Raw genomic sequence first — 27,700 nt, forward strand, 5'->3', positions numbered from 1 at the left:
ACCTGTGAGAGTCGTATCTAGACGTATCAGGGGTCCCATATCACTCCAACTGCGGACGCCTCACACAATTACACCAGCTTCAACACTCCCCTGATGACACGCGGGGCCAGCCAGTGTGGCCGAGCGGTTCTAGGCGCTTCAGTCTGGAACCGCGCGACCGCTACGGTCGCAGGTTCGAATCCAGCCTCGGACATGTATGTGTATGATGTCCTTAGGTTAGTTGGGTTTAAGTAGTTCTAAGATCTAGGGGACTGATGACCTCAGATGGTAAGTCCCATAGTGCTCAGAGCTATTTGAACCATTTGACACGCAGGGTCCATGTATCCATGAGGTTGTTTCCATACCCGTGCACGTCCAACCGCTCGATACAATTTGAAACGAGACTCGTCCGACAAGGCAACATGCTTCCGGGCATCAACAGCCCAATCTCGGTGTTGATGGGCCCAGGCGAGACGTAAAGCTTTGTGTCATGCAGTCATCAAGAGTACACGACTAGGCCTTCGGCTCCGAAAGCCCATTAGGATGATGTTTCGTTGAATGGTGGAATGACTTGCACTTTCTTCCGGTAACTAAGTACGCTTCGTTGCTCAAGCGATCTACGATAAATTACTTCTAGAACAGAAGCAAGTTCTAACGAATAATGTTTGCAGAATCTTATGGGTATCTCATCTGGTTCTGATGTTTTCTTACTCCATAAGCGACTACAGTTGATTATCCAGTCCGCTATCGCTTATCTCAGTGTCTTCCATTTCGACGTTCGTAAGATGATTGATACATGGGACAGTGCCTCGATTCGATATTTCAGCCTTCTCTCTGTCATCCACTGTTTCAGTGCCAGCATGGTCACTGAGTAAATGAACTGAGGATACCGAAAGGTTTACTGATTTTACATAAGACCAAAACTTCTTAGGGTTTTTACTCGGAGCGCTTAGCAAAATTTTACTTTCAAAGGCCCCGAAAGCTTCTCTCAATGCTCTCCTGATCCTCATTTCCGCTTCGTTCAGCTGTTGGTTGTTAGGTACGGTTTCTCTTGAATCTGTGATGAAGCTCTCTTTGTTTAGGCAACAGTTTTTTTAGCATGTCTATTAAACCATTCCTGTACCTTAAGATTTTGCTCGAAACTTACTAGTGTAAGGCGTATTGAACGATTTCTTTTCCGTTTGTGCTCCAAATCTACGCCCTCATCGTTGAATATTTGATGATGACTGCTCAGATTATCTGTAATTTGTAGGCTGTCAATCTTCCTAAGCAAAAATAGGTTCCTGGCTTTTTTTACATTTCTTGTAGTCATGCTATCATAGCCAAATGATCACCGATACCTTCCTCTACCGGTACGTTAATTGATTCGATAAGTGCAGCTCTGTTTGTTGGTAGGAGGTCAAAGACGTTACATTGAGCAGTTGTTTCTCTGGCCGTCTACTTGAGGTAATTTTCGGACAAGACATTCAGAACAATGTTACATGAATCCCTCTCTGTGGCATCAGTTTTGATGGCATGATTCTCTAGAACTGTACCTGGTATCCTGAAGTCACACACCTTTCACAACAGATCAGGAAAATTACTTACGACATTCTGCCAGTTCTCTCGTAAGCGCTCTTCCACATAGCTCCTCACCCAGGTGGTCTATAAAAGCATCTGATTACCATTTTTGACCGCTCTTTGATGCTTGACTTCACCCAGATTAATTTTCATTCAGAATCCGTGATAATATTTCATGAACCATTAAATGGTTATTAACATAGTTTAACACCACAGACTACATCGCAGTGGTACGTCTTCAGAAGAAAATGCTCGCATTTTCTCCCTCTTTAAAAAAGAATCTGGCTAGAACAGCCGGAGACATCGGTCAACTGTGCGAGAATTTTTTCTGTACGATTGTATGAACTTCTGTGTGCGCGCTTTGCTTCCTTTCAGAAGAAGGCTTTTGCTGAAAACTTTTGTGAACACTCTTTCCGTCGTGCATGGCCTCTGCTCGGTATGTGAGTAGCGATCTGTCCGCTTCAGTTATTCACTCACGAAGTTTGTTGTAAATAATCCACTTCACTTCAACGGGAACAATGATGTACATGATTGCAATACCACAAGAATAGCCGGCCGGAGTGGCCGTGCGGTTCTAGGCGCTTCAGTCTGGAACCGCGCGACAGCTACGGTCGCAGGTTCGAATCCTAAAGGGGCATGGATGTGTGTGATGTCCTTAGGTTAGTTAGGTTTAAGTAGTTCTAAGTTCTAGGGGACTGATGACCTCAGATGTTAAGTCCCATAGTGCTCAGAGCCATTTGAACCACAAGAAGAATAGGACATGCATTACGCCACGTTAAGGTTGTTTGTACCACACACAGAGTTCACAATGCTTTAACCAAAATTTTTGATGACTTACCAACTTACATAAGGTGCCTCACAGACAGCAAAGTAAAATTTTCGACTAAGCTTAGAACTTTTCTCTTTGACTACTCCTCTTATTTCGAAAAAGATTATCTGTTATTCTAATGTGTAAATGGTTATCGGGAACAATTATTGACTAACCTATGTATGTCTTTAATTAAAATGATCAACATGGACGTATATTTACAATAAAATTAATCTTAATATGAAATGACTGATACATGGAAGATGAAACTAACCAATTATCTGTCGGTTTATCACTAATGGTGGTGTAGGCTTATATACTTTGAAAATCTCAAAATCAAATTCAGATGTAAAATGAAAACCACGATCAAAGTAGACTTGCATTCCAATTGTGTTTGGTTATTTCTGACCGAGTTAAAGGAGAGAAAGTTTTCGGAAAATGAAGCAAATAGACTGTAGTTGGAAACGTAGGCTTAAAGGTTAGGCTATCATTACCAAAAAAATGTGTATTACATGCATGTTAATGTAAAATAGCGATTTTAAAGGTTATAAGCTTTAGAGACCATTCTATCAATCACATTCGTAGCATTGCACAACGCTGGAACACCTTTAAAAAATTATATATATTTTTTACCCTTTACAATACTATGAACGTCGCATCACACATACGATTTTAAAGTGAGATGATGTGTAAACTACAGTGAGACTAATGCCATGACAATGTAAGAAAATAAGAGCTCTATTCGGCAGGGAGGTATAAAAGATACGATAGCATGCCTTGCTTGTTTCCTGGACAGAAAAGCGATCGAAGTTGCCTCCCCAACACTATTTTATTGATGTAAACACTGTAATTTTTAGTACGTAGAACATCTGTTCCTTGAATATGACAGAAATGAAGACGGATCCTTCTGTCCCCCCTACTTACCATCTGTGCCTCTAACAGCCCAGTCTCTAACATATGAGCTACAAACACCACCTCATTCATAGTATCATATTAAGTAAATTTAAAGATTATATTCTTATAATTTCTGTGTGGGTGTGGTTGTCATGTATTTACGCTGTCCTATGCAATAGGTCTCTTGTGACGCCAGTATAACTGTTGGTGAACTGTATCTTTCATCTGCCCTTTGCTTTGAACAGTCCGTTGTCTTGATTGCTAATCTACTTCTGTGGACAACTCAGAGAAAGCTGACTGTTAGCCTCACTGGTAAGTCATCCAGCTGAGTGGATAGACTGCTCCCATTGACACAGTGTGACCTGTTGCCTGTATGTGGACTGTCAGCAGCAGCTGGTCTCTGGCCCCTCCCACACAGTGTCTGTCTGTCTGTGCAGTGTGGCAGCTGTGGCAGGCAGCAGTCCCACACCCAGCCTTCTCTCGCAGCCACACAGCGACCACAGCCAGACTCCCACTACAGCTGCACTGAACATGGTCGCCAACAGCAGTACTCCACCTGATGACTCAGCAGTCTCCCACATCTGGTGAGTTCCATCACTACACTTGCACGTTTTCCAAATGCATAGTATGACTTGTGATGTCGTTAATCAAGTGATATAGTCAAAAATTGATTGTTGCTTTATTATATCTTGATAAATAAGAGGTTATGAATTACATGTCTGGAAAAGTTATATCTGTAATAAATTTGCACGTTCCAGTAGGCATGGACCAAGATGAATTTTTACCACCTTCTCTGGGTGCGTGGGTGGAATAACACTCAACTGAAGAAACAAATGATTCACGCAAGGTGTTTATATGAGAAAAGAGTTATGAACCAAAATTGTTTTCAAAAGATAATGAATGAATTGGTGTGCTGGATGCAGTTTCTGGTTTAAATGATGGATTTCTACTTTCCTAAATTAACAGTGGAAGGAATGGGTGGAGAAGAGGTTAAGAAAAGTGCATTGCAATGCCAAAAACATTGATTTCATCTCAATAAATAATTGCCAATGTGAGTCTGGGACTGTGCACAAAAAGAAACTATGATGCAATAGTGACCAGGAAAAGAGATACAAAAAAATGTGTGTCCTCCAATTAACGATACGGAATGTTGTGATGTGTGTGTTTAAATACGTGTGTTTGTACATATTTTTTAAATGACTTTTGCTGAACACTTTCATATGTAGTGCAAGTTGAAAATTTTCCCCGTACTTAAATCGAATGCGTATCTCTCGCTTATCACAAGTAGCGACACTCCCGAAGACTCAACTGCTGAAACAACAGTACCATACAAGCAACCACAATGAAGAGTAACCTGTAGTTCCTCAAAGGCCCAGGAGCCATTTCAGTAGTTACAGAGCAACAGTCTGTATGACTGTCTGAACTGGACCTGTAAAATTATTCAACACAGCCTTGCTGAAATTGTATTGCAAACGGCTGAAAGCATGCAGATCTGCAACATGGATATACGTTGCTGGTATACGTTTGGCTGAAACATTTCGGAGGTAATAGCCTCCCATTAACGTCTACAGGCGGAAACTACTTAAGAAGACGTCATCATCAGGAGCAACAAAACTGGTATTCTGGTTTTCTATTGGCCTGCACATGGAAAGTAGATCCCTTAATCTGGAAGGGAGGTTTGAAAATATGAAAAGGTAAGTGAATAGGATGAAGTTTTATATAGTGGGAACCACTGAAGTGTGGTGGCAGCAAGAACAGGACTTGTGGTCAGCTCTTTACAGAGTCATCAAAACCAAATCAAGTATCTAAAATTCAGGAGTTGGCCTGCTGATGAGTCAGAAAATAGAAATATTGCTAAGTACGTGTGAATGCATTATCGTGGCGCAGATAAACACGAAACCAATAACCACCAAGGCAGTAGAAGTGTATTTATCAATTAGCTCCTGAGGTGGAGAAGAAATTAAAAAGTAATGGATGAGATAGTATGTATTATTGTGGTACTTAAGGAAGAAAAAATTTTGACTGTGATGGAAGACTGGGATAAAGTAGTATGGAAAGGAAGAGAATGGTACTAGGAGAACATGCATCCAGGGGAAATATGAAAGATGCAGTCATCTTGTATAATTATGCATAATGTCATCATCGCTAACACTTGGAGATGATCAAAGTAGGCTTACGTTCCATTTGTGTTTGGTTTTTGCTAAAAAGGCTGAATGAGTAACTGACGAGAAATTTTTCCCAAAAACAATCAAATAGGCTATGGTTGGAATCGTAGGCCTATAGGTTAGGCTATCATTACCAAAAAAACTAAATTACTTACATGTTGATGCAAAATATCAATTTCACAAGGTCTAAGCGTTTGAGACCACTTCCTCAATCACATTCATAGCATTGCACAATGCTGGAACATGTTTTAAAAATTGTATATGTTTTTACTTTGCAAAATGCTATGATTGGCCACACACTAAATGATTCATCATATGTACGATTTTAAAGTGAGACTAATTCACTGACAATCCAAGAAAACAGTAACTCTATTCGACAAGGAGGTATAAAAAACATGCCTTATTTCTTTCCTGAAAAAAAAGATCGAAACTGCCTTCCTGGCACTATTTTATTGGTGTAAACCCTGTAATTTTTAGTACTTAGAACAGATGTTGCGTGCAAACAACAGAAATAAAGAACAAGAGGTAATTGTAAACATTATCTGCTAATGTTTTGGGCTATTTCAGATGGCAGGAGGCCCTTCCCACATGCACCTGAAAACGAAGTGCAGCTTGAGTCTTCAGCGCCATCTCCCTTTTTTTATCTCCATGAAAAATCAAAAATCATTAACTTTCATATACATTGTGGGGGTGGAAGAATCCACATTGGTACGGCGAACTTCTGTAACTGTGCGAAATGTATTTGTACATTGTCTCTGCCTACTTTACTGATCTTCCTCACACACTCATTCATCTAAAAAGTGCAGTGGTACTTAATATTCACACAAGGCCTCGGTTGGCAGATATAAATGAAATCCATTTATTGGGCAATTTTTCAGACTGTGTCATATTTTTATGGAAATTAAATTTTTCACTGAAACTACTTCATGGTATCCCAAATCCTGTGCTCATTACACTTATGAAATTTCTTCTGTTCTCAGTTCAGATGCTTCTGTCCTCCCAGTTTACCACGTGTGCCCCTAACAGCCCAGTCCCTAACATACGCGCTACAAACACCATCTCGTTTATAGTATCACGTTAAGTACATTTAAAGATTATTGACTTCTAATTTCTGTGTGAAAGTGGTTGTTAAGTATTTACACTGTCCTATCCAATTCGTATCTTGTGACGCCAGCATAACCATTGGCGCACTGTATCTTTCATCTGCCCTTTGTTTTGAACAGTCTGTTGTCTTGAATGCTAATCTACTTTTGTGGACAACTCAGAGGAAGCTGACTGTTAGCCTCACTGGTAAGCCTTCCAGCTGAGCGGATGCACTGCTCCCGTTGACACAGTGTGACCTGCTGCCTGTGTGTGGACAGTCTGTCAGCAGCAGCTGGCCTCTGGCCCCTCCTACACGCTGTCTGTCTGTCTGTCTGTGCAGTGTGGCAGCCGCAGCAGGCAGCAGTCCCACGCCCAGCCCTCCCTCGCAGCCACACAGCGACCACAGCCGGACTCCCACTACAGCTTCACTTAACGTGGCCGCCGGCAGCACTCCCCCACCTGATGACGTCGCGATCTCCCACATCCGGTGAGTTCCATCACTACACTTGCACGTTTTCCAAACGCATAGTATGACTTGTGGTGTTGTTAATCAAATGATATAGCCAAAAATTGATTGTTGCTTTATCATATCTTGATAAGTAAGAGGTCTGGATAAGTTACACCTGTAAAAAATTTGCACGTTTCAGTAGGCATGGACCAAGATGAGTTTTTACCACCTTCTCTGGGTTCACGGGTGCAATAACACTCAACTGAAGAAACAAATGATTCACTCGAGGGGCTTACATGAGAAAAGAGTTAGGAACCAAAATTGTTTTCAAAAGATAGTGAATGAATTGGTGTTCTGGATGTAGTTTCTGGTTTTAATGATAGAAATCTATCTTCCTAAATTAACAGTGGATGGAATGGGTGTAAGACAGGTTAAGAAAGGTGCATGGGAACGCCAAAAACATTGATTTCACGTCAATAAATAACACTACTCGACAGCCATTTTGCATCTGTGGTGTGAGACATCAACTTGTATGTATTTTTGTGTGTAGAATCCGAATATAGCTTTCAAAATTTTCTAGCATGTACCATTTTTGAGTTTTTAAAGGTTTTTTTTTATTATTCGTATTAAGTATTTCGCTTTTTGCTGTTCGCCTGTTTTGCTGTTTAGTTGTTTGTTTTTGATTGGCAGAGGAGAGCTAGAATATCTACAAATCGTCAATAAATGGTTGGTGTGGTAATGCAGCGATGTTAAAGAGATCCTCAGTGAGTGTTTCCTGTTAAAGACAGTGCAAACTTTTTGTGTTTAGAACATACGCTAAGAAAAATAACATCTAGTAAATCTCGTTGCCGTGTAAACCACCTCAACAACTTTTGTTATGTGTATGGTAAATTCACTACAAAAGCCCAAAGAAAACCAATCACTGATTTGGTTAAGAAGATATATTAATTGTATTTTGATTGTCCTGTTGGTGATCAAGATAAAAAATTTTGCATCTCATATTGCCTGCATAACCTGTACTACAACCTCAATGAGTGGTTGAAAGGAAAACGCCGAGCCATGCCATTCGCTGTTCCAGTGGTGTGGTGTTAGATGTATCCTGAGTGCATTTGCCTGTGCCCCATGATGAGGGGTTGCCTGTTCCTGTCTGTAACATGGAAGCTGCGGAACCAGACACCATGTCAAGTATCAGAAAGTATTGAACATATGGAAGAGTACTACCCTCAATATCATGACACTTCACCACAGCTCTTTAGTCAAAAGGAATTGAACGATCTTGTTCACGATTTAAAACTTTCGAAACAACAAGCTGAACTCTTGGGGTCGAGACTGCAACAACGGGAACCTTCTAGCTCCAGGCACAAAAATTTCCTGTTTCAGATCCAGAGGTGCTTCCTTCTCTCAATATTTCGATATGCAGAATTCAGTGTGTGTATGTAGAGATGTCAATGGTCTGATGATGCAGCTAGGTGTAAAACATAAACCACAGGAGCGGCGACTATTTATTGTCTCCAGTAAAACGAGCTTGAAAGCAGCAATACTGCATAATGGCAACGGATTTCCATCGGTACCTTTGGTTTATGCAGTACGCATGAAAGAAGCTTAAGAAAACATGACTTTGCTGCCAGAAGCAATCAAATATAAGCATCATGAATTTAAAAGTTGTTGCACTCCTTGCAGGTTTATGAGCTGGATTCACAAAATACTGCTGCTTCTTGTGCCTTTGGGACAGCCGTGACACCACGAACCACTATACAGTCAAGGAATGGCCTATAAGGAAGGCATATGTTTCTGGAAACATAAATGTGAACAATACCCCACTGGTTGAGCCCCATAAAATCATTTTGCCTCCTCTTGATATCAAGTTGGGTCTTATCAAGAACTTTGTAAAAGCTCTGGATAAAGAAGGTGAGGCCTTCAATCACTTAAAAGAAAAGTTTCTCAAACTAAGTGAGGCAAAGCTGAAAGAGGGTATGTTTTCTGGACCACAAATAAGAAAATTGCTGAAAGATCCAACCTTTGATACCAAACTCACAGATATTCAATTAGCTGCTTGGTCTTCTTTTAAAGCAATTTTGAAGGGCCTTTTAGGTAACCCAAAAGACAAAAACTATGTTACTATTGTGAATGATTTGTTGGACAACTATAAGAACATGGGGTGTACAATGTCGCTTAAAATTCACTTTTTACACTCTCACCTTTATTTCTTCCCGGAAAATTTGGGAGCCGTAAGCGATGAGCAAGGTGAGCGCTTTCACCAAGACATTCTTACCATGGAACACCGCTACAAAGGCCATTGAAACCCTTCGATGATGGGTGACTACTGCTGGGGTCTTGTTAGGGAGAGTGATGAAACGGCAAACAAAAGAAGAGCTCCGTCGTCGCATTTTTCAAAAACCATGTAATTTTGTTTGACTTTATCGTGTCAATTTTCGCTATTACTTTTTTTTTATTCTGTTGTGTATCTAGGAAATGTGACGTCATAGAGAAAAACTGATTTTATCAGTGTAGTCAGCATCCCAAAAGTAGGTCAATCCACCCATTTACAAAGCAGATGCAAAAAAAAGTTTAAATTTGTTAATTAATGCAATTGCGAATGTAAGTCTTGACTGTGCAAAAAAAGAAACGATAGAGGAATAGCTGTCGGGAACAGCGATAAAAAATAATGTGCATCCTCGAACTGACGATATGGAAAGTTGTGATGTGTATTTTTAAATACGTGAATTTGTATACTTTTATTTAAACGACTTTTGCTGACCACTTCCGTGTATAGTGATAGTTGAAAATTTTCCCCGTTTTTGAATCGGTTGCGAATCTCTTGCTCATCACAGACAGCGCCCCTCCCCAAGAAAACTGGACTTTATGACGCCGTGGTGGCTCGTGAGCCTCAATTGCAGAAATAGCGGTACCATACAATCAACCACAACGAAGACTAACCTGTATTTCCTGAAAGGGCCAGGAACCATTTCAGTAGCTGCAGCTGCAACAATCTGTATGACTGACTGTACCGGCCCTGTAATATTAGTCAACGTGGCCTTGCTGTGATTGTATTGCAAATGGCTGAAAGCATGCAGATCTGCTGCATGGATATACGATGATGACTGAAATATTTCGGAGGTAATAGTCTCCCATTAACGTCTCGAGGCGGAAATTACTTAGGAGGACGTCATCACCAGGAGCAAAAAATTAGTATTCTATGGGCCAGCTCATGAAATGTAGATCCGTTAATCTGGAAGGGAGGTTAGAGAATCTGAAAAAGGAAATGAATAGGATGAAGTTCTATACTGTGGGAACCACTGAAGTGTGGTGGCAGCAAGAACAGGAGCTCTGATCAGGTCATTACAGGGTCATCAACACCAAATCAAGTAGCTAAAATGCTAATGATGAATCAGAAAATAGAAATATTGCTAATTACGTATTATCATAGCGGAAACAGACACCAGACCAACAACCACAAAGTTTATTTATCAATTAGCTCCTCAGATGGAGAAGAGATTAAAAATATGTGACGAGATAAGATGAATTATTTAGGTACATAAGGGAGAAGAAGATTGGATTGTGGTGGGAGACTGGAATATAGTAGGAAAGGAAGAGAAGTGTGGTAGGAAACTTGCTTCCGGGGCAAAATGACAGAGCAAGCCACCTAGTAGAATTTTGAATTGTGTGATTGTCGCTAACAGTTGCTTTTAGAATAATGAAGGAAGGGTGTATACGTCGAGGAGACTTGATGGCACTAGAATGTTTGAGATTGGTTATACGAGGGCTGTATATAAAGAAGTGGCAATTTCGACAAAACGCAGTATTTAATGAACTAACAGGTACAGTTGTTTGACATTCCCTCACTGTAGCCATCCGCAAAGTCTGTTACTTTCTACCGAATATCGGGAAGCCGATCGGGACGGTTGGCGAGGCATTCCCTGCTGATGACAGCGGCGTATCACCCCATTGCGCGGGGAACAGTTGCCACGCAGCAAATGCTGGCTTCGGAGGTGTTCCTTCAGTTTCAGAAACACGTAGAAGTCACAAGCACTCATGTCTGGTGCTAACGGAGAGTGTTCCAACACCTCCCAGTACCACGTTTGCAATATGAGGTCGGCATGAGAACGTACGTTGTCATGCAACACGACTGGGCGACCATCTCATAAACGTTGACTATTATGCCGCATGGCAGAACGCAGATGTCGATCCAAAAATCGATACTGTTAACGGTTAGTCCCTCAGGCACAGCAAGCGCAAGAATAAACCCTTCGTAGTCATACGCCATATCACTACAATCTTTATCCACCTGGGTCCCTGACAAAATTTTCTCAACGTGGCGAACCTGCGTGACGTCATTAATTCCACTGACACTTTAATTCAGGTTCGTAGGTTCACGCTCACGTCTAGTCAATGGCGACAGTGCGATGCAGAAAGGTGCCTCCTTTGTTGTGGTATCTGTTCAGGTGGGTGCCAGCCAGTGCATACCGTCATTTCTGCCACTTATATCCGTCTGCGAGAAGACTTGGAACCCAGGGGGACGCAGTTTTCCTTAAAACATTTCTACTGCATGTGCCACACCGTTTGATGACTGACACCAACCTCTACAGACAATTCCTAGGCAGTGCCCCGCTGGTCTCAAGGAGAGTGTGGACAGCCTAGCTGTGCGCTGCCGATGCGCAGTCTCAATGTGACACGCACTAACCGCCTTGACTCATCGTGCTACTGTCCTGTGCGGTGATGATCTCTTGCCAATGGCTTCACGTAATCTTGGATAAAATAATGATGCATTTTTGGCACGGGGAACCTCGTTTCTTATCCACGAACACTGACCACCTTTCGAAAACGCGCGTTAGAGCGATGAAATCGATAGTCTTCACTACAGTGCCATACAACAACAACTCACACAACTGGATGCCCCTCGAATACTCATTAAACATCGACATCACCGTCACCTGTCGGCTTCCAATACTACACTGGTGTTCAAAATTAAAGCAACAAAAGAAAATTTTTTCAAGGCTGCATTTATTTTGCCATAATACAATGTAAACAAAAAAAAATGGTTCAAATGGCTCTGAGGACTATGGGACTTAACATCTATGGTCATCAGTCCTCTAGAACTTAGAACTACTTAAACCTAACTAACCTAAGGACAGCACACAACACCCAGCCATCACGAGGTAGAGAAAATCCCTGACCCCGCCGGGAATCGAACCCGGGAACCCGGGCGTGGGAAGCGAGAAAGCTTCCGCACGACCACGAGATGCGGGCTGTAAACAAATAACAGTAAATTAGAAACAACATAAAGGATACAGAATGCAAACAACTGCAAAACGCATAACGGTAGGCAAAAATGTTATTCGTTTTTTCCAACTTAACCAATATGCATACACACTCCGGCAACTGGTTAATTTGCTCAGTGTGGGGCGTGACCACCCCTGGCAGCTGTACCGGCCTGACAACGATGCGGCATTCTACACTCCTGGAAATTGAAATAAGAACACCGTGAATTCATTGTACCAAGAAGGGGAAACTTTATTGACACATTCCTGGGGTCAGATACATCACATGATCACACTGACAGAACCACAGGCACATAGACACAGGCAACAGAGCATGCACAATGTCGGCACTAGTACAGTGTATATCCACCTTTCGCAGCAATGCAGGCTGCTATTCTCCCATGGAGACGATCGTAGAGATGCTGGATGTAGTCCTGTGGAACGGCTTGCCATGCCATTTCCACCTGGCGCCTCAGTTGGACCAGCGTTCGTGCTGGACGTGCAGACCGCGTGAGACGACGCTTCATCCAGTCCCAAACATGCTCAATGGGGGACAGATCCGGAGATCTTGCTGGCCAGGGTAGTTGACTTACACCTTCTAGAGCACGTTGGGTGGCACGGGATACATGCGGACGTGCATTGTCCTGTTGGAACAGCAAGTTCCCTTGCCAGTCTAGGAATGGTAGAACGATGGGTTCGATGACGGTTTGGATGTACCGTGCACTATTCAGTGTCCCCTCGACGATCACCAGTGGTGTACGGCCAGTGTAGGAGATCGCTCCCCACACCATGATGCCGGGTGTTGGCCCTGTGTGCCTCGGTCGTATGCAGTCCTGATTGTGGCGCTCACCTGCACGGCGCCAAACACGCATACGACCATCATTGGCACCAAGGCAGAAGCGACTCTCATCGCTTAAGACGACACGTCTCCATTCGTCCCTCCATTCACGCCTGTCGCGACACCACTGGAGGCGGGCTGCACGATGTTGGGGCGTGAGCGGAAGACGGCCTAACGGTGTGCGGGACCGTAGCCCAGCTTCATGGAGACGGTTGCGAATGGTTCTCGCCGATACCCCAGGAGCAACAGTGTCCCTAATTTGCTGGGAAGTGGCGGTGCGGTCCCTTACGGCACTGCGTAGTATCCTACGGTCTTGGCGTGCATCCGTGCGTCGTTGCGGTCCGGTCCCAGGTCGACGGGCACGTGCACCTTCCGTCGACCACTGGCGACAACATCGATGTACTGTGGAGACCTCACGCCCCACGTGTTGAGCAATTCGGCGGTACATCCACCCGGCCTCCCGCATGCCCACTATACGCCCTCGCTCAAAGTCCGTCAACTGCACATACGGTTCACGTCCACGCTGTCGCGGTATGCTACCAGTGTTAAAGACTGCGATGGAGCTCCGTATGCCACGGCAAACTGGCTGACACTGATGGCGGCGGTGCACAAATGCTGCGCAGCTAGCGCCATTCGACGGCCAACACCGCGGTTCCTGGTGCGTCCGCTGTGCCGTGCGTGTGATCATTGCTTGTACAGCCCTCTCGCAGTGTCCGGAGCAAGTATGGTGGGTCTGACACTCCGGTGTCAATGTGTTCTTCTTTCCATTTCCAGGAGTGTATTAATGATATCATCAGTTTCAATTTGAGACAATAACGTCCATTCTTCTTGCAGACCTGCTTGCAAGTCTTTGAGAGTGGTTGGTGGATGCTGAGGTGCTCAAACCTGTCTCCATAGTGCATCCCAGACATGGCACTGTGGGACTGAAATCGGAAGAGCGAGCAGACCACGCCATCTGTGCAATATCGTTCGTTTCCAAGAATACGTCAACCACCCGTGCACTATGAGGTCGAGCATTATCGTCCATTAATACGAAGTCTGGGTCCAAACCACCCCTCAACAACCGCATGTGAGGGTCCAAGATATAGTCACGATTCACCTGTACTATTTACTGAACAGTTTTTGAGTGGTCAAAAAATCCCTGTTCACGCCATTAGAGATCCTCCTCGATATAGGTCTCTTTCCACAATTTTTGTGTCAAGAAATCGTGTTCCACGTTCACTCCAGACGCAATTTTGTTGAGAATCACTCTCTAGACGAAATTGGGGCTCATCTGCGAAAAGAACGCTGGTCCATTGTTCGATCGTGGCGGTGGGATGTCGACGACTCCACTCTAGATGTTCCCTTCTGTAAAGTCGCATCAGAGGTCTCCGACAATAATGGCCGTTCTGCCGAAGCCTTCTGTACACGGATTGCCTCAATACAGCTCGTCCAGTGCATGCTGTGAGGTCAGATGCCAGTTGCCATGCTATAGTAACTCGCTATCGTCGTGTCGTTATGGCCAAATAATGGTCCTCTGCTTTTGATATCACACGTGGTTGGCCGTGTCCTGGTCTTTGGTGCAAAATGGTTCAAATGGTCTGAGCACTATGGGACTTATCATCTATGGTCATCAGTCCCCTAGAACTTCTTAAACCTAACTAACCTAAGGACATCACACAACACCCAGTCATCACGAGGCAGAGAAAATCCCTGTCCCCGCCGGGAATCGAACCCGGGAGCCCGGGCGCGGGAAGCGATAACGCTACCGCACGACCACGAGCTGCAGACCCTGGTCTTTGGGATAACGTTTTGGGCTCTATAGATTTTCAGCACATCCCAGAAATAACACAATGTGGATCACGATGCAAAAAAAAAAAAAAAAACCAGTAACCTCTCAATGTAAGATGACACAATAAAATGCATATCCCAAAACACAATCAGTAATGTTAAACACAGAATGTACATAGTGTGCAGGAAAAATTTATAATTACGTAACACACTGTGTTTAACGTCACGTAGACATCGATATCATTCATTACTTAACACATATAACATTGAAGAGCCAAAGAAACTGGTACACATGCCTACTATCGTGTATGCCCCTGCGAGCACGCAGAAGTGCCGCAACATAACGTGGCATGGACTCAACTAACGTCTGAAGTACTGCTGGAAGGAACTGACTACATGAATCCTGCAGGGCTGTCCATAAATCCGTAAGAGACGAGGGGGTGGAGATCTCTTCTGAACAGCACGTTGCATGGCATCCCATATATGATCAATAATGTTCACGTTTGGGCACTTCTGTGGCTATTGGAAGTGCTTAAACTCAGAAGAGTGTTCCTGGAGCCACTCTGTAGCAAATCTAGACGTGTGGGGTGTCGCATTGTCCTGCGGGAATTGCAAAAGTCTGTTGGAACGCACTATGTACATGAATGGATGCAGGTGATCAGACACGATGCTTACATGTGTGTCATCTGTGAGAGTCGTATCTAGATGTATCATCAAGGATACATGAGTGTGCCCTCGGCTCCGAAAGCCCGTTAAAATGATGATTAAAAATCATTAACGTTCGTATATATTGCGTGGGTGGAGAAATTCACAGTGGTACGGCCGAAATTCCGAATCTGTGCGAAATGTACGGTATATGTAATTGTCTCTGCCTTCTTTACTGATCTTCCTCACACAATCATTCGACTTCAAGGACAGACAATAGTTAATATCCATAGAAGGCGTTTGTTGAAAGATGTCAATGAAATCCATTTGTTGGGCAATGTTTCAGTCTGTGTCATATTCTTATGGAAATTAAATTTTTCACTGAAACTACTTCATTGTATCCCTAATTCTGTGCTCCTTCCACATATGAAATTTCTCCTGTTCGCAGTTCAGATGCTTCTTTCCTCCTGGTTTACCATCAGTGCCTCTAACAGCCCAGTCCGTAACATATGAGCTACAAGCACCATCTCGTTCGTAGTGTCACATTAAGTAAATATAAAGATTATTACCCTCTAATTTATGTGTGAATGTGGTTGTTATCTATTTACACTGTCTTATCCAATAGGTCTCTTTTGACACCAGTATAACTGTTGGTCCACAGTATCTTTCATCCGCACTTTGTTTTGAACAGTCTGTTGTCTTGAATGCTAATCTACTTTTGTGGACAACTCAGAGGAAGCTGACTGTTAGCCTCACTGGTAAGTCATGCAGCTGAGCGGATGCACTGTTCCGGTTGGCACAGTGTGACCTGCTGCCTGTGTGTGGACAATCTGTCAGCAGCAGCTGGCCTCTGGCCCCTCCTACACGCTGTCTGTCTGTCTGTCTGTGCAGTGTGGCAGCCGCACCAGGCAGCAGTCCCACGCCCAGCCCTCCCTTGCAGCCACACAGCGACCACAGCCGGACTCCCACTACAGCTACACAGAACGTAGCCGCCGACAGCACTCCGCCACCTGATGACGCAACGATCTCCCACATCCGGTGAGTTCCATCACTACATGTGCACGTTTTCCAAATGCGGAATACGACTGATGGTGTTGTTAATCGAGTGTTATGGTCAAAAATTTACTGTTGTTTTTTTACATCTTGATAAATCAGAGGTTATGATTTACATGGACGTTGCAGTAGGCATGGATCAAGATGGGGTTCTACGTCGTTCTCTGGGTTCATGGGAGGAATAACATTCTACTGAAGAAATAAATGATTCACTCGGGGCACTTGTATGAGAAAAGAGTTACGAAACAAAATTCTTTTCAGAAGATAGTGAGTGAATTGGTGTGCTCGATGCAGTTTCTAGTTTAAATTATTCCTAAATTAATCCTGGAAGTAATGGGTGTAATAGAGGTTATCAGTGCACTGGAATGCCAAAAACATCGATTTCAATTCCATAAATAATTGCCAATGTAAGTCTGTGGCTGTGCTAAAAAAGAAACGACAGATGAATAGTTACCAGGGAAAGAGATACAAAATAATGTTCATCCCCCAATTAACGATATTTAATGTTGTAAATTTGTATTTTTTTATTTGAACACCTTTTGCGGTCACTTTCGTATGTAGAGAAAGTTGATAATTTTCTCGATACTGCGATCGAATCCGTATCTCTCGCTCATCGTAAGCAGCGTCCCTCCCCAAGAAAAATGTACTTTGCAATGCCGGCGGTAACATACATGCAGCCACAACGAAGACTAACCTGTAGTTCCTCAAACATCCAGCAAGCATTTCAGCAGTTACAGCGGCAACAGTCTGTATGACTGACGGAACTGCCCCTGTACTTTTTCTCAACAGCATGCAGATCTGCTGTATGGTTATTCGATAATGGAACAGTTTTGGCTAAAATTTTCCGGAGCTAATAGTCTCCTATTGACGTCTCCAGGCGCGAAATACTCAGGAGTATGCTATCATTGGGAGCGACAAAACTGGTATTCTATGGGCCAGCGATTGGAATGTGGATCCTTTAATGTGGAAGGGAGGTGAGAGAATCTGAAAAGGGTAGTGAATAGTTTCAAGTTTTATACAGGGTGAGTCTCTAAGTATTGCCACCCAGAATAACTCGGAAAATGTGACAGGAGCTGAAAAGATTGTGGGACTAAAGTTGCATGGGACAACGGGGGCCATAATATGACGTTGGTTTTTTGTTGCTAGGTGGGGTCGCTTCAGAGGTATGAAGGTCAACTTTCTTTTTTAAATGGGATGCTATAGTTTGGTACTCGTTTTCTGATAGCAGCTATCGAGACGAATCCAATCATATGTAACAGTATGGTCTTTGAAGGTCGATTTACAGAAGGTGTTCGAAGTGATAACCATTGGTATCAATGCAGTGCTGCAATCTTCTTATCATGGGTTGAGTGGTATTCCTTATCACTTCGGCTCTTATCGTAGCACATGATCTGACAATTCTCTTTCGTATATCTTCGGGTGTTGTTGGAACGTCTTTGTAAACAATGTCTTTTACGAATCCCCACAAGAAAAAATCCAGAGGCGTCAAGTCTGGCGAACGAGCCGGCCACGACACGTCTCCTCCGCGTCCAATCCAACGATTTGGGATTTGTCTCTGCAACTCATTTCTAGCCATCAGCAAAAAATGTGCAAGACATCCATCGTGTTGATACCACATTCTGTTCCTTGTTCCTAAAGGTATTTCTTCCAATAACAGACCCATTGTTTCTAGCAGGAACGTGGTGTACTTCCTACCTTTAAGACTTCCTTCTATGAAATAGGGGCCTATTGTACTGTTTTCCAGAATCCTACAACATACATTCACTGACCACGGTTTTTGGTGTGCAACTTGCCACAGTCGACACTCTTTTGCAGTTGCTCAATAATGCATGTTATGCAAACTAACATTTGCATGGTTCGTGAATGTAGCCTCGCGAGTAAATAAAATCAAATTAATAAATGTGTCATCCCTCTGAATCTGAAGTTGAGCCCATCGGCAGAATTCAATGCGACGCATAAAATCCGTACCAGTTGATTCCTGGTGGAGACTGATATGGTAAGAATGATATTTACGCCGATGCAGAACACGAACAACACTACTATGGCTCATGCCAGATTACCTTGCAATTTGACGTTAACTAACCAACACAAGGATCTCTAACCACAGTGGCAAGGCTACCATTTCCATTTCCTTGTTAGTAACTTTCCTTTGCCGGATATGTTTCCAATGCGTTAAAGATGTAATTGTTCTCAATTTATCATACATATATTTAAATGTACGATGTGTAGAGTGAGTACGTTGAGGATATCTTTCAGTCTATAAATCTCTAGATCTCACTGAATATCGTTGCCATTCTTCGTAAATGTGAAGCATATCGACTTGTTCTTCGAAGGAATACATCATTCACATTCGCTTGATTCGACGATGATAGTCTTACCGTTCCGTTTTGGTGTTGTATTTCGGAACCGTCGAATGGTGTTTACATGTCAATGGCACGTTAGATCGATACGCCGTATCCGGCAATTATTTACTATTTGCACGATATATGAGGGAGAATTGTCAGAGCACGTGCTTCAATAAGTGCCGAACTGATAAGGAATACCACTCACAATCAGTCCATGATAAGAAGCTTGCAGCACTGCAGTGATACCAAAGGTCATCACTTCGAACACCTTCTGTATATGGACGTTCATGCCACCTTTTTGACCTACGTTGACCTTCAAAGACCTTACTGTTGCACATCATTGGATTCGTCTTGATAGCTGCTATCAGAAAATAAGTACCAAACTACAGTATCCCATTTAAAAACTCGAAGTTGACCTTCATGTCTCTGATGCAACCCCACATAGCAATAAACAACGAAAGTCATATTATGGCCCTCGTTATCCCATGCAACATTAGTCCCACAAACTTTTCAGCTACTATCATACTTTCGGAGTTATTCTAGGTGGCAATCGTTGGTGACCCACACTGTATGCTTTGAAAGTTTCGAATTAAATTCAAAAGTAAAATGAAGTACATGATCAAAGTACACTTACATTCCAAGATGTTAGGCTATCAATACTAAAATGTATGATTTACATACATGTTAATGTAAAATATCAGCCGGCCGGAGTGGCCGAGCGGTTAAAGGCGCTACAGTCTGGAACCGCACGACCGCTACGGTCGCAGGTTCGAATCCTGCCTCGGGCATGGATGTGTGTGATGTCCTTAGGTTAGTTATGTTTAAGCAGTTGTGTTCTAGGGGACTTATGACCACAGCAGTTAAGTCCCATAGTGCTCAGAGCCATTTGAACCATTTTTTGTAAAATATCAATTTTACAGTGTCTAAGCGTTTGAGACCATTTCCACAATCACATTAATAGCATTGCACAAAGCTGGAACTAGTTTAAAAATTATATCTTTTTTTTACTCTGTAAAAAGCTGTGATTCGCCTCACAGTGAATGAAGCATCACGATTTTAAAGTGAGACGATGTGTAAACTACAGTGAGACTAATGCACTGACAATTCAAGAAAACAAGAACTCTATTCGACATGGAGGTATACAAGATACGATAGCATTCGTTGCTTCTTTCCTGAACAGAAAAGCGATCGAAATTGCCTTCCTGATACTGTTTTATTGATGTAAATACGTAATTTTTAATATTTAGGACAGCTGTTGCGTCACACGACAGAAATAAAGAACAAGAAGCAATCGTAAACTTTAGTCTGTTAATGTTTTGGGCTGTTTAAGATGGTGGCAAGCCCCACCCACACCGGTTTCAAAACAATGTGCAGTGTAAGTCTACAGTGGCAGCTACCTTTTTTTATCTCCATGAAAAATCAAATATCATTAACGTTCATATACGTTGTGGGGGTGGAAGAATACAGTACAGCTCAAATTCCGTTTCTGTGAGAAACGTTTATGGATATTGTCTCTGCCTACTTTACTGATCTTCCTCACCGACTCATTCAACTTCAAGGTCAGACGATACTTAATATTCAGGGGAGACCTTTGTTGACAGATGTCAATGAAATCCATTTATTGCGCAATTATCCAGTCTGTGCCATATTTTTATGGAAATTAAATTTTTCACTCTAACTGCTTCATTGTATCTCAAATCCTGTGCTCCTTACACATATGAAATTTCTTCTGTTCTCAGTTCAGATGCTTCTGCCTCCCAGTTTACCATCTGTGCCTCTAACAGCCCAGTCTGTAACATATGAGCAGCAAACACCATCTCGTTCACAGTATCGCATTAAGTAAATGTAAAGATTATTGACTTCTAATTTCATTGTGAAAATGGTTGTTATGTACACTCCTGGAAATTGAAATAAGAACACCGTGAATTCATTGTCCCAGGAAGGGGAAACTTTATTGACACATTCCTGGGGTCAGATACATCACATGATCACACTGACAGAACCACAGGCACATAGACACAGGCAACAGAGCATGCACAATGTCGGCACTAGTACAGTGTATATCCACCTTTCGCAGCAATGCAGGCTGCGATTCTCCCATGGAGACGATCGTAGAGATGCTGGATGTAGTCCTGTGGAACGGCTTGCCATGCCATTTCCACCTGGCGCCTCAGTTGGACCAGCGTTCGTGCTGGACGTGCAGACCGCGTGAGACGACGCTTCATCCAGTCCCAAACATGCTCAATGGGGGACAGATCCGGAGATCTTGCTGGCCAGGGTAGTTGACTTACACCTTCTAGAGCACGTTGGGTGGCACGGGATACATGCGGACGTGCATTGTCCTGTTGGATCAGCAAGTTCCCTTGCCGGTCTAGGAATGGTAGAACGATGGGTTCGATGACGGTTTGGATGTACCGTGCACTATTCAGTGTCCCCTCGACGATCACCAGTGGTGTACGGCCAGTGTAGGAGATCGCTCCCCACACCATGATGCCGGGTGTTGGCCCTGTGTGCCTCGGTTGTATGCAGTCCTGATTGTGGCGCTCACCTAAACGGCACCAAACACGCATACGACCATCATTGGCACCAAGGCAGAAGCGACTCTCATCGCTGAAGACGACACGTCTCCATTCGTCCCTCCATTCACGCCTGTCGCGACACCACTGGAGGCGGGCTGCACGATGTTGGGGCGTGAGCGGAAGACGGCCTAACGGTGTGTGGGACCGTAGCCCAGCTTCATGGAGACGGTTGCGAATGGTCCTCGCCGATATCCCAGGAGCAACAGTGTCCCTAATTTGCTGGGAAGTGGCGGTGCGGTCCCCTACGGCACTGCGTAGGATCCTACGGTCTTGGCGTGCATCCGTGCGTCGCTGCGGTCCGGTCCCAGGTCGACGGGCACGTGCACCTTCCGCCGACCACTGGCGACAACATCGATGTACTGTGGAGACCTCACGCCCCACGTGTTGAGCAATTCGGCGGTACGTCCACCCGGCCTCCCGCATGCCCACTATACGCCCTCGCTCAAAGTCCGTCAACTGCACATACGGTTCACGTCCACGCTGTCGCGGCATGCTACCAGTGTTAAAGACTGCGATGGAGCTCCGTATGCCACGGCAAACTGGCTGACACTGACGGCGGCGGTGCACAAATGCTGCGCAGCTAGCGCCATTCGACGGCCAACACCGCGGTTCCTGGAGTGTCCGCTGTGCCGTGCGTGTGATCATTGCTTGTACAGCCCTCTCGCAGTGTCCGGAGCAAGTATGGTGGGTCTGACACACCGGTGTCAATGTGTTCTTTTTTCCATTTCCAGGAGTGTATTTACACTGTCCTATCCAATATGTCTCTTGTGACGCTAGCATAACCATTGGCCCACTATATATTTCATCTGCCCTTTGTTTTGTACAGTCTGTTGTCTTGAATGCTAATCTACTTTTGTGGACAACTCAGAGGAAGCTGACTGTTAGCCTCACTGGTAAGTCATCCAGCTGAGCGGATGCACTGTTCCCGTTGGCACAGTGTGACCTGCTGCCTGTGTGTGGACAGTCTGTCAGCAGCAGCTGGCCTCTGGCCCCTCCTACACGCTGTCTGTCTGTCTGTCTGTGCAGTGTGGCAGCCGCAGCAGGCAGCAGTCCCACGCCCAGCCCTCTCTCGCAGCCAAACAGCGACCACAGCCGGACTCCCACTACAGCTACACAGAACGTGTCCGCCGACAGCACTCCGCCACCTGATGACGCAGCGGTCTCCCACATCCGGTGAGTTCCATCACTATACGTGCACATATTCCAAATGCACAGTACGACTTGTGGATTTGTTAACTCAGAGTTTAGGTCATGAATTGATTCTTCATTTATTATATCTTGATAAATCAGTGTTTATGATTTATATGTCAGGGAAAGTTACACCTCTGATAAAATTGGACCTTCCAGTAGGCATGGATCGAGTTGAGTTTGTACCTCCTTCTCTGGGTTTACAGGAGGCATTATATTCTTCATTTATTACATCTTGATAAATCAGTGTTTATGATTTACATGTCAGGAAAAGTTACACCTCTGATAAAATTGGACCTTCCAGTAGGCATGGATCAAGTTGAGTTTGTACCTCCTTCTCTGGGTTTACAGGAGGCATTATATTCAACTCAAGAAACAAATGATTCACTCGACGCACTTATATGAGAAATGAGTTACGAAACAAAATTCTTTACAAAAGACAGTGAATGAATTGGTTTGCTGGATGCAGTTTGTGGATTAAATGATGGATTTCTATCTTCCTAAAGGAATCCTGGTAGGAATGTGTGTAAAAGAGGTTATCAGTCCATTGCAAACGCCAAAAATATTGACTTCATGTCAATAAATAACTGAGAATAGAAGTCCGTGGCTGTGCTCAAAAAGAAACGATAGAAGAATAGTTACCATGAAAAGAGATGCAAAATAATGTGTATCCCCCAATTGACGATATGGAATGTTGTGACGTGTATGTTTAAGTAAGCGAATTTGTATATTTTTATTTAAACGACTTTAGGGGACACTTTCGTATTTTCTCCGTATTGGGACTGAATGCGTATCTCTCGCTCATCACAAGCAGTGACCCTCCCGAAGAAAAACGGACTTTGGAACGCCGGTGGTAACATACAAGCAGCCACAACGACGACTAACCTGTAGTTCCTCAAAGGGCCAGCAGCCATTTCAGTAGTTGCAGCGGCAACAATCTGTATGACTGACTGAATTGGTCCTGTAATATTAGTCAATACAGCGTTTCTGAGACGTATTGCAAAAGGCTGAAAGCAAGGAGAAACAGCGTGCAGGACTACTGTATGTTTATACGATGATGGAATATTTTTGGATAAAATATTTCTTAGATAATAGTCTCCCATTAACGTCTCCAGACGGAAACGACTCAATAGGATGTCATCATGAGCAACAAAAGTTGTATTCCATAGGCCACGTTGACTATTATGCCGCATGGCAGACGCAGTTGTGGAATCAAAAATCGGTTTGTCCTTCAGACACAGCAAGCGAAATTGGGAGAGCGAGCACGGCACGCCATCTGTGCAATATCTTTAGTTTCCAAGAAAATATCAGCCACCTGTGCTCTATGAGGTCGAGCATTATCGTCCATCAATACGAAGTCTTGGACCACACTACCTTCCAACATCCACACGGAGGTTCCAGGATGTCGTCACGATACCTAACAACAATTACACCTTGCTGATTCACCTGTAAAATTTCATGAAGAGGTTTTTGAGTGGTCAAAAAAATCCCTGCCCACACCATTATGGGTCCTCCTCGATATAGGTCTCTTTCCACAATGTTTGTGTAGAGAAACTGTGTTCACGTTCCCTCCAGATGCAAATTTGACGAGAATCACTCTCTAGATCAAATTGGGACCCATCTGTGAAAAGAACATTGGTCCACTGTTCCACTCTAGACCTTCCCTTCTGTGAAGAAGCATCGGAGGTACATATACAGAAAGTCTCCGACAGTAAAGGTTACTCTGGCTAAGGCTTCTGTACACAGTTTGTCTCGATACAGCATGGATGATGCAAAGTCAGATGCCAGTTACCGTGCAGTACTAAGTCGGTACCGTCGTTCCGCTGCGGCCAAATAGAGGTCCGCTGTTGATATCTCACTTATCGGCCGTGCCCTGATCCTGTTGATATTGTTTCGGTCTGTATAAATTGTCATCACATCCGAGAAATAACAGAACGATTCGCATTAAGTCTTTGGGACACATCATTTTGCGACTCTCCTGCTTCGATTCTTCTTGTGGCCCTTCATCGCAGAGAGTCTGGTAGGCATCTGCCATACTGCCATACTGCACCATCTGTGACTGTACGCAGCGACTGTGGATATAGGACTACACGGCAAACACTGTCCCGTTTCATTGGTGTTGTGACGTCATCGTTGTCGTGGTTGTCTATTCGGAATGCCATCTTCCGGCAAGAACACGATTGTACGGACATCTGCTGACATTTTGTACGATTATACCGTGAATTATACACAACAGGGGGAATTAGCGGTTTGTTGCTTTAATTTTGGACACTAGTGTATTTGAACATGTCCGACCTACTGCGAGTGTCTGTACTATTTTGCCAGTACTTTATTTACAGCTCACATTATAATTATAAGACAGTTTCGAAATCACATTTAAACAAACGTTTTCAGAGACAGCAATGCATTCTCAACATAATGAATTGGTTATACAGATTAAAACTGAAGAAATAGCAGAAAAGTGAGAAATTAAAGAAATGGAACATGAAGAAATTTAAGAAAACATAAGTTGTTGAGAGTAAAGAGAGAGAATTAGACAAAGTTGGACTAAAACAGTTGAAATGAATAGAACAGAAGACGAATGGGTAGCTTTGAGCGACGAAATAGAGAAGCCTGCAGAAGATCATATAGCTAAAAAGACAAGGCCTGGTAGAATCCCCTGCATAACATATGAAATATTGAATTTAAATAATGAAATAAGAAAATTAAAAATGCAAAAAATGAAGCAGGTGAAAGGGAACACAATGTGTAAAAAATGAGATTGACAGAAATTGTAAAATGTCTAAGCAGGTGGGTCTACCAATGCAAGGCTGTAGAAGCATGCATAACTGGAGGAAAGTCAGATATCGCCTATAGGAGAGTTAAAGAGACATTTGGAGAAAAGAGAAGCAGCTGTATAAGTGCCAGGAGGTCCACATAGCTAGCCAGTTCTGAAAGGAATAAATAGTCTACATAAGAGAGTCGGGCTTGAGGACAGTGTTATAGACAAAGCAGGCAAGAAGAATTGCCAGAGTTCTGAAAGACCTAATTCGAAACAAGACTCCTGATGTAGACGACATTTCCTCAGAAGTATTGAGATCTTGGTGAGAGCCAGCCATGACAAAATCAGATATTATAAGATGAACATTATCAAAAGTAAGAGAAGTGTAATGGAATGTAGCTGAGTTAAATAAGGCAATCTTGAGGGACTTGGCTTAAGAAATGTGACTCTAAGAGTAGTAAACGAGTTTTGCAATTTGGGTGGAAAAATAAATGATGACGGCCTAAGTATGGAGACTATTAAATGGAGAATGTTAGTAACATGAAAAACGTTCATGACAAGGAGGAATATAAACTTAAGTGTTATGATAGTTTTTTCTCAATGCATTTATTGGACAGAATTAACGCTTCTTAAATGTTCTGCTACAGTAGAAGGTTGACGGTTAGGTGAGTGACTAATAAGGAGACACCGAATCAAAATGGGGAAAAAAGAAACAACTTGACTAAAACAAGCGATCGACTGACAAGGCACATCCTGAGGCACCCAGGAATTGTCAGTTCCCCACTGAGGGAAATGTGGGTGTAAAAATTGCAGCTGGGGACCTGAATGTAGTAAGCAGATTGAAATGGGTGTAGTTTGCAGTAGTTATGGCAGATAGGCAGAGATGAAGGCGTAGCACAGGATCGCTCTCAGGGATATCTGCAATAAACCAGTTTTCAGACTGAAACCTACAACAACAAACGTCACAAGACGTCGTCTTCACCGTTAGGTTACCTCACCACACGTCCATGCATAGATCGAACTTCCACTGTGATTTATATTTGCACCTTGGTTTTCCAAGCACTAGAATGAGGAGTTTTCGTATTGGGTGTATGAGAACAGCACCAGTGGGGATCAGAGTCATTGAGGGAACCTCTGATGATAGTTTTGTAAATTATTCGTCGAAACATCGGCCTCAGTACAAGTTGAAGTCAGATCTGTCGGCGTGCTCATCTGGCGTAATAGCTAAGGCGGCTGCTCGTGATAATCAGGAAGTCTGATCAGTCGTGTTGCTGCAGTGGTTGAGTGGGGTCACCGAGACAAGTCTCATGTTGTAAACAACCGTCTGCAGCTGAGGGAGTTTTGCAAGTATCCTGAGTACAGTTTCTGCGAAAACCCATCCTAAAATTCACTTTCCCTTTTGGAAATCAACGACCGCTGCTAGCGGACGACCATAGTTGGCTTCACGAAAAAATTTTCCTATCTGACTGTAAACCCGTAGACTCACACTGTTGTGTTACACACCAGAAATGTGTTAGGGACAAATGTAAAATTTTCTCAAAGTCCAAAGCCAACCAAGCCAGGCCAACGCCCCACGTCGCAATCAAAACGACAACCAGGCAGAAAGGCGACATTGTGGAAAGCAGAACAAGCCCAAAAGGTATTGGCTCACCTCGCGCAAGTGTGTGGCCGGAATCGTAACATCAGAAACGTCACTCCAGCGAGGAGGAGACGTCATGTCATTCTGACAGCACAGGTCGATTGCGCAAGAGGGAGTAAAAGTCTCGCGATAACTCCTATCGGCTTGCTGATATAGCGACAGGCAACAAGCTCGACACCTGAAAGCCATTCTTGCGAGATAGAGGGGTGGTGAAGACCGCTGGTGAGTTCAGAAAAGTAGGCCACATTCGGTCATCGCTGGCCAGGCATAACGTCATTGGCTCGGACAAGTAGTAATATATACTCAGGCTCCCAAGTCTTGGTTGCAGTACATCAGCTACGTGGCCGAGCCTGTGATGCACTGCTACCCTTTGCCAAGACGACTAACGGCTTCCAGACTGGTACCTGTCTGGCCTGCAGTACTCGCTCACTGCGAGCTGCCGGCCGGCCGGTGTGGCCGTGCGGTTCTAGGCGCTTCAGTCTGGAACCGCGTGACCGCTACGGTCGCAAGTTCGAATGCTGCCTCGGGCATGGATGTGTGTGATGTCCCTAGGTTAGTTAGGTTTAAGTAGTTCTAAGTTCTACAGGACTCATGACCACAGATGATAAGTCCCATATTGCTCATAGCCATTTTGCGAGCTGCCAGACACGCGACCACTGATGAGAACAGCCGGAGACTTTGAAAGTC

General features: G+C 43.7%; 1 protein-coding gene across 1 annotated transcript in view; it reads left to right on the forward strand.

Moving 5' to 3' along the window:
* LOC126101503 (poly [ADP-ribose] polymerase tankyrase-1-like) overlaps nt 1–27,700 on the forward strand; it is a 58,195-nt gene that overhangs the window by 17,941 nt on the left and 12,554 nt on the right. The window contains exons 2-4 of the mRNA XM_049912148.1: nt 3,679–3,825; nt 6,830–6,976; nt 22,452–22,598. Coding sequence (XP_049768105.1) covers nt 3,679–3,825; nt 6,830–6,976; nt 22,452–22,598 — 441 coding nt within the window. The remainder of the gene's footprint in view (nt 1–3,678; nt 3,826–6,829; nt 6,977–22,451; nt 22,599–27,700) is intronic.

This window comes from Schistocerca cancellata, chromosome 9 (assembly GCF_023864275.1).
Source record: "Schistocerca cancellata isolate TAMUIC-IGC-003103 chromosome 9, iqSchCanc2.1, whole genome shotgun sequence".
Classification (NCBI taxonomy): domain Eukaryota; kingdom Metazoa; phylum Arthropoda; class Insecta; order Orthoptera; family Acrididae; genus Schistocerca; species Schistocerca cancellata.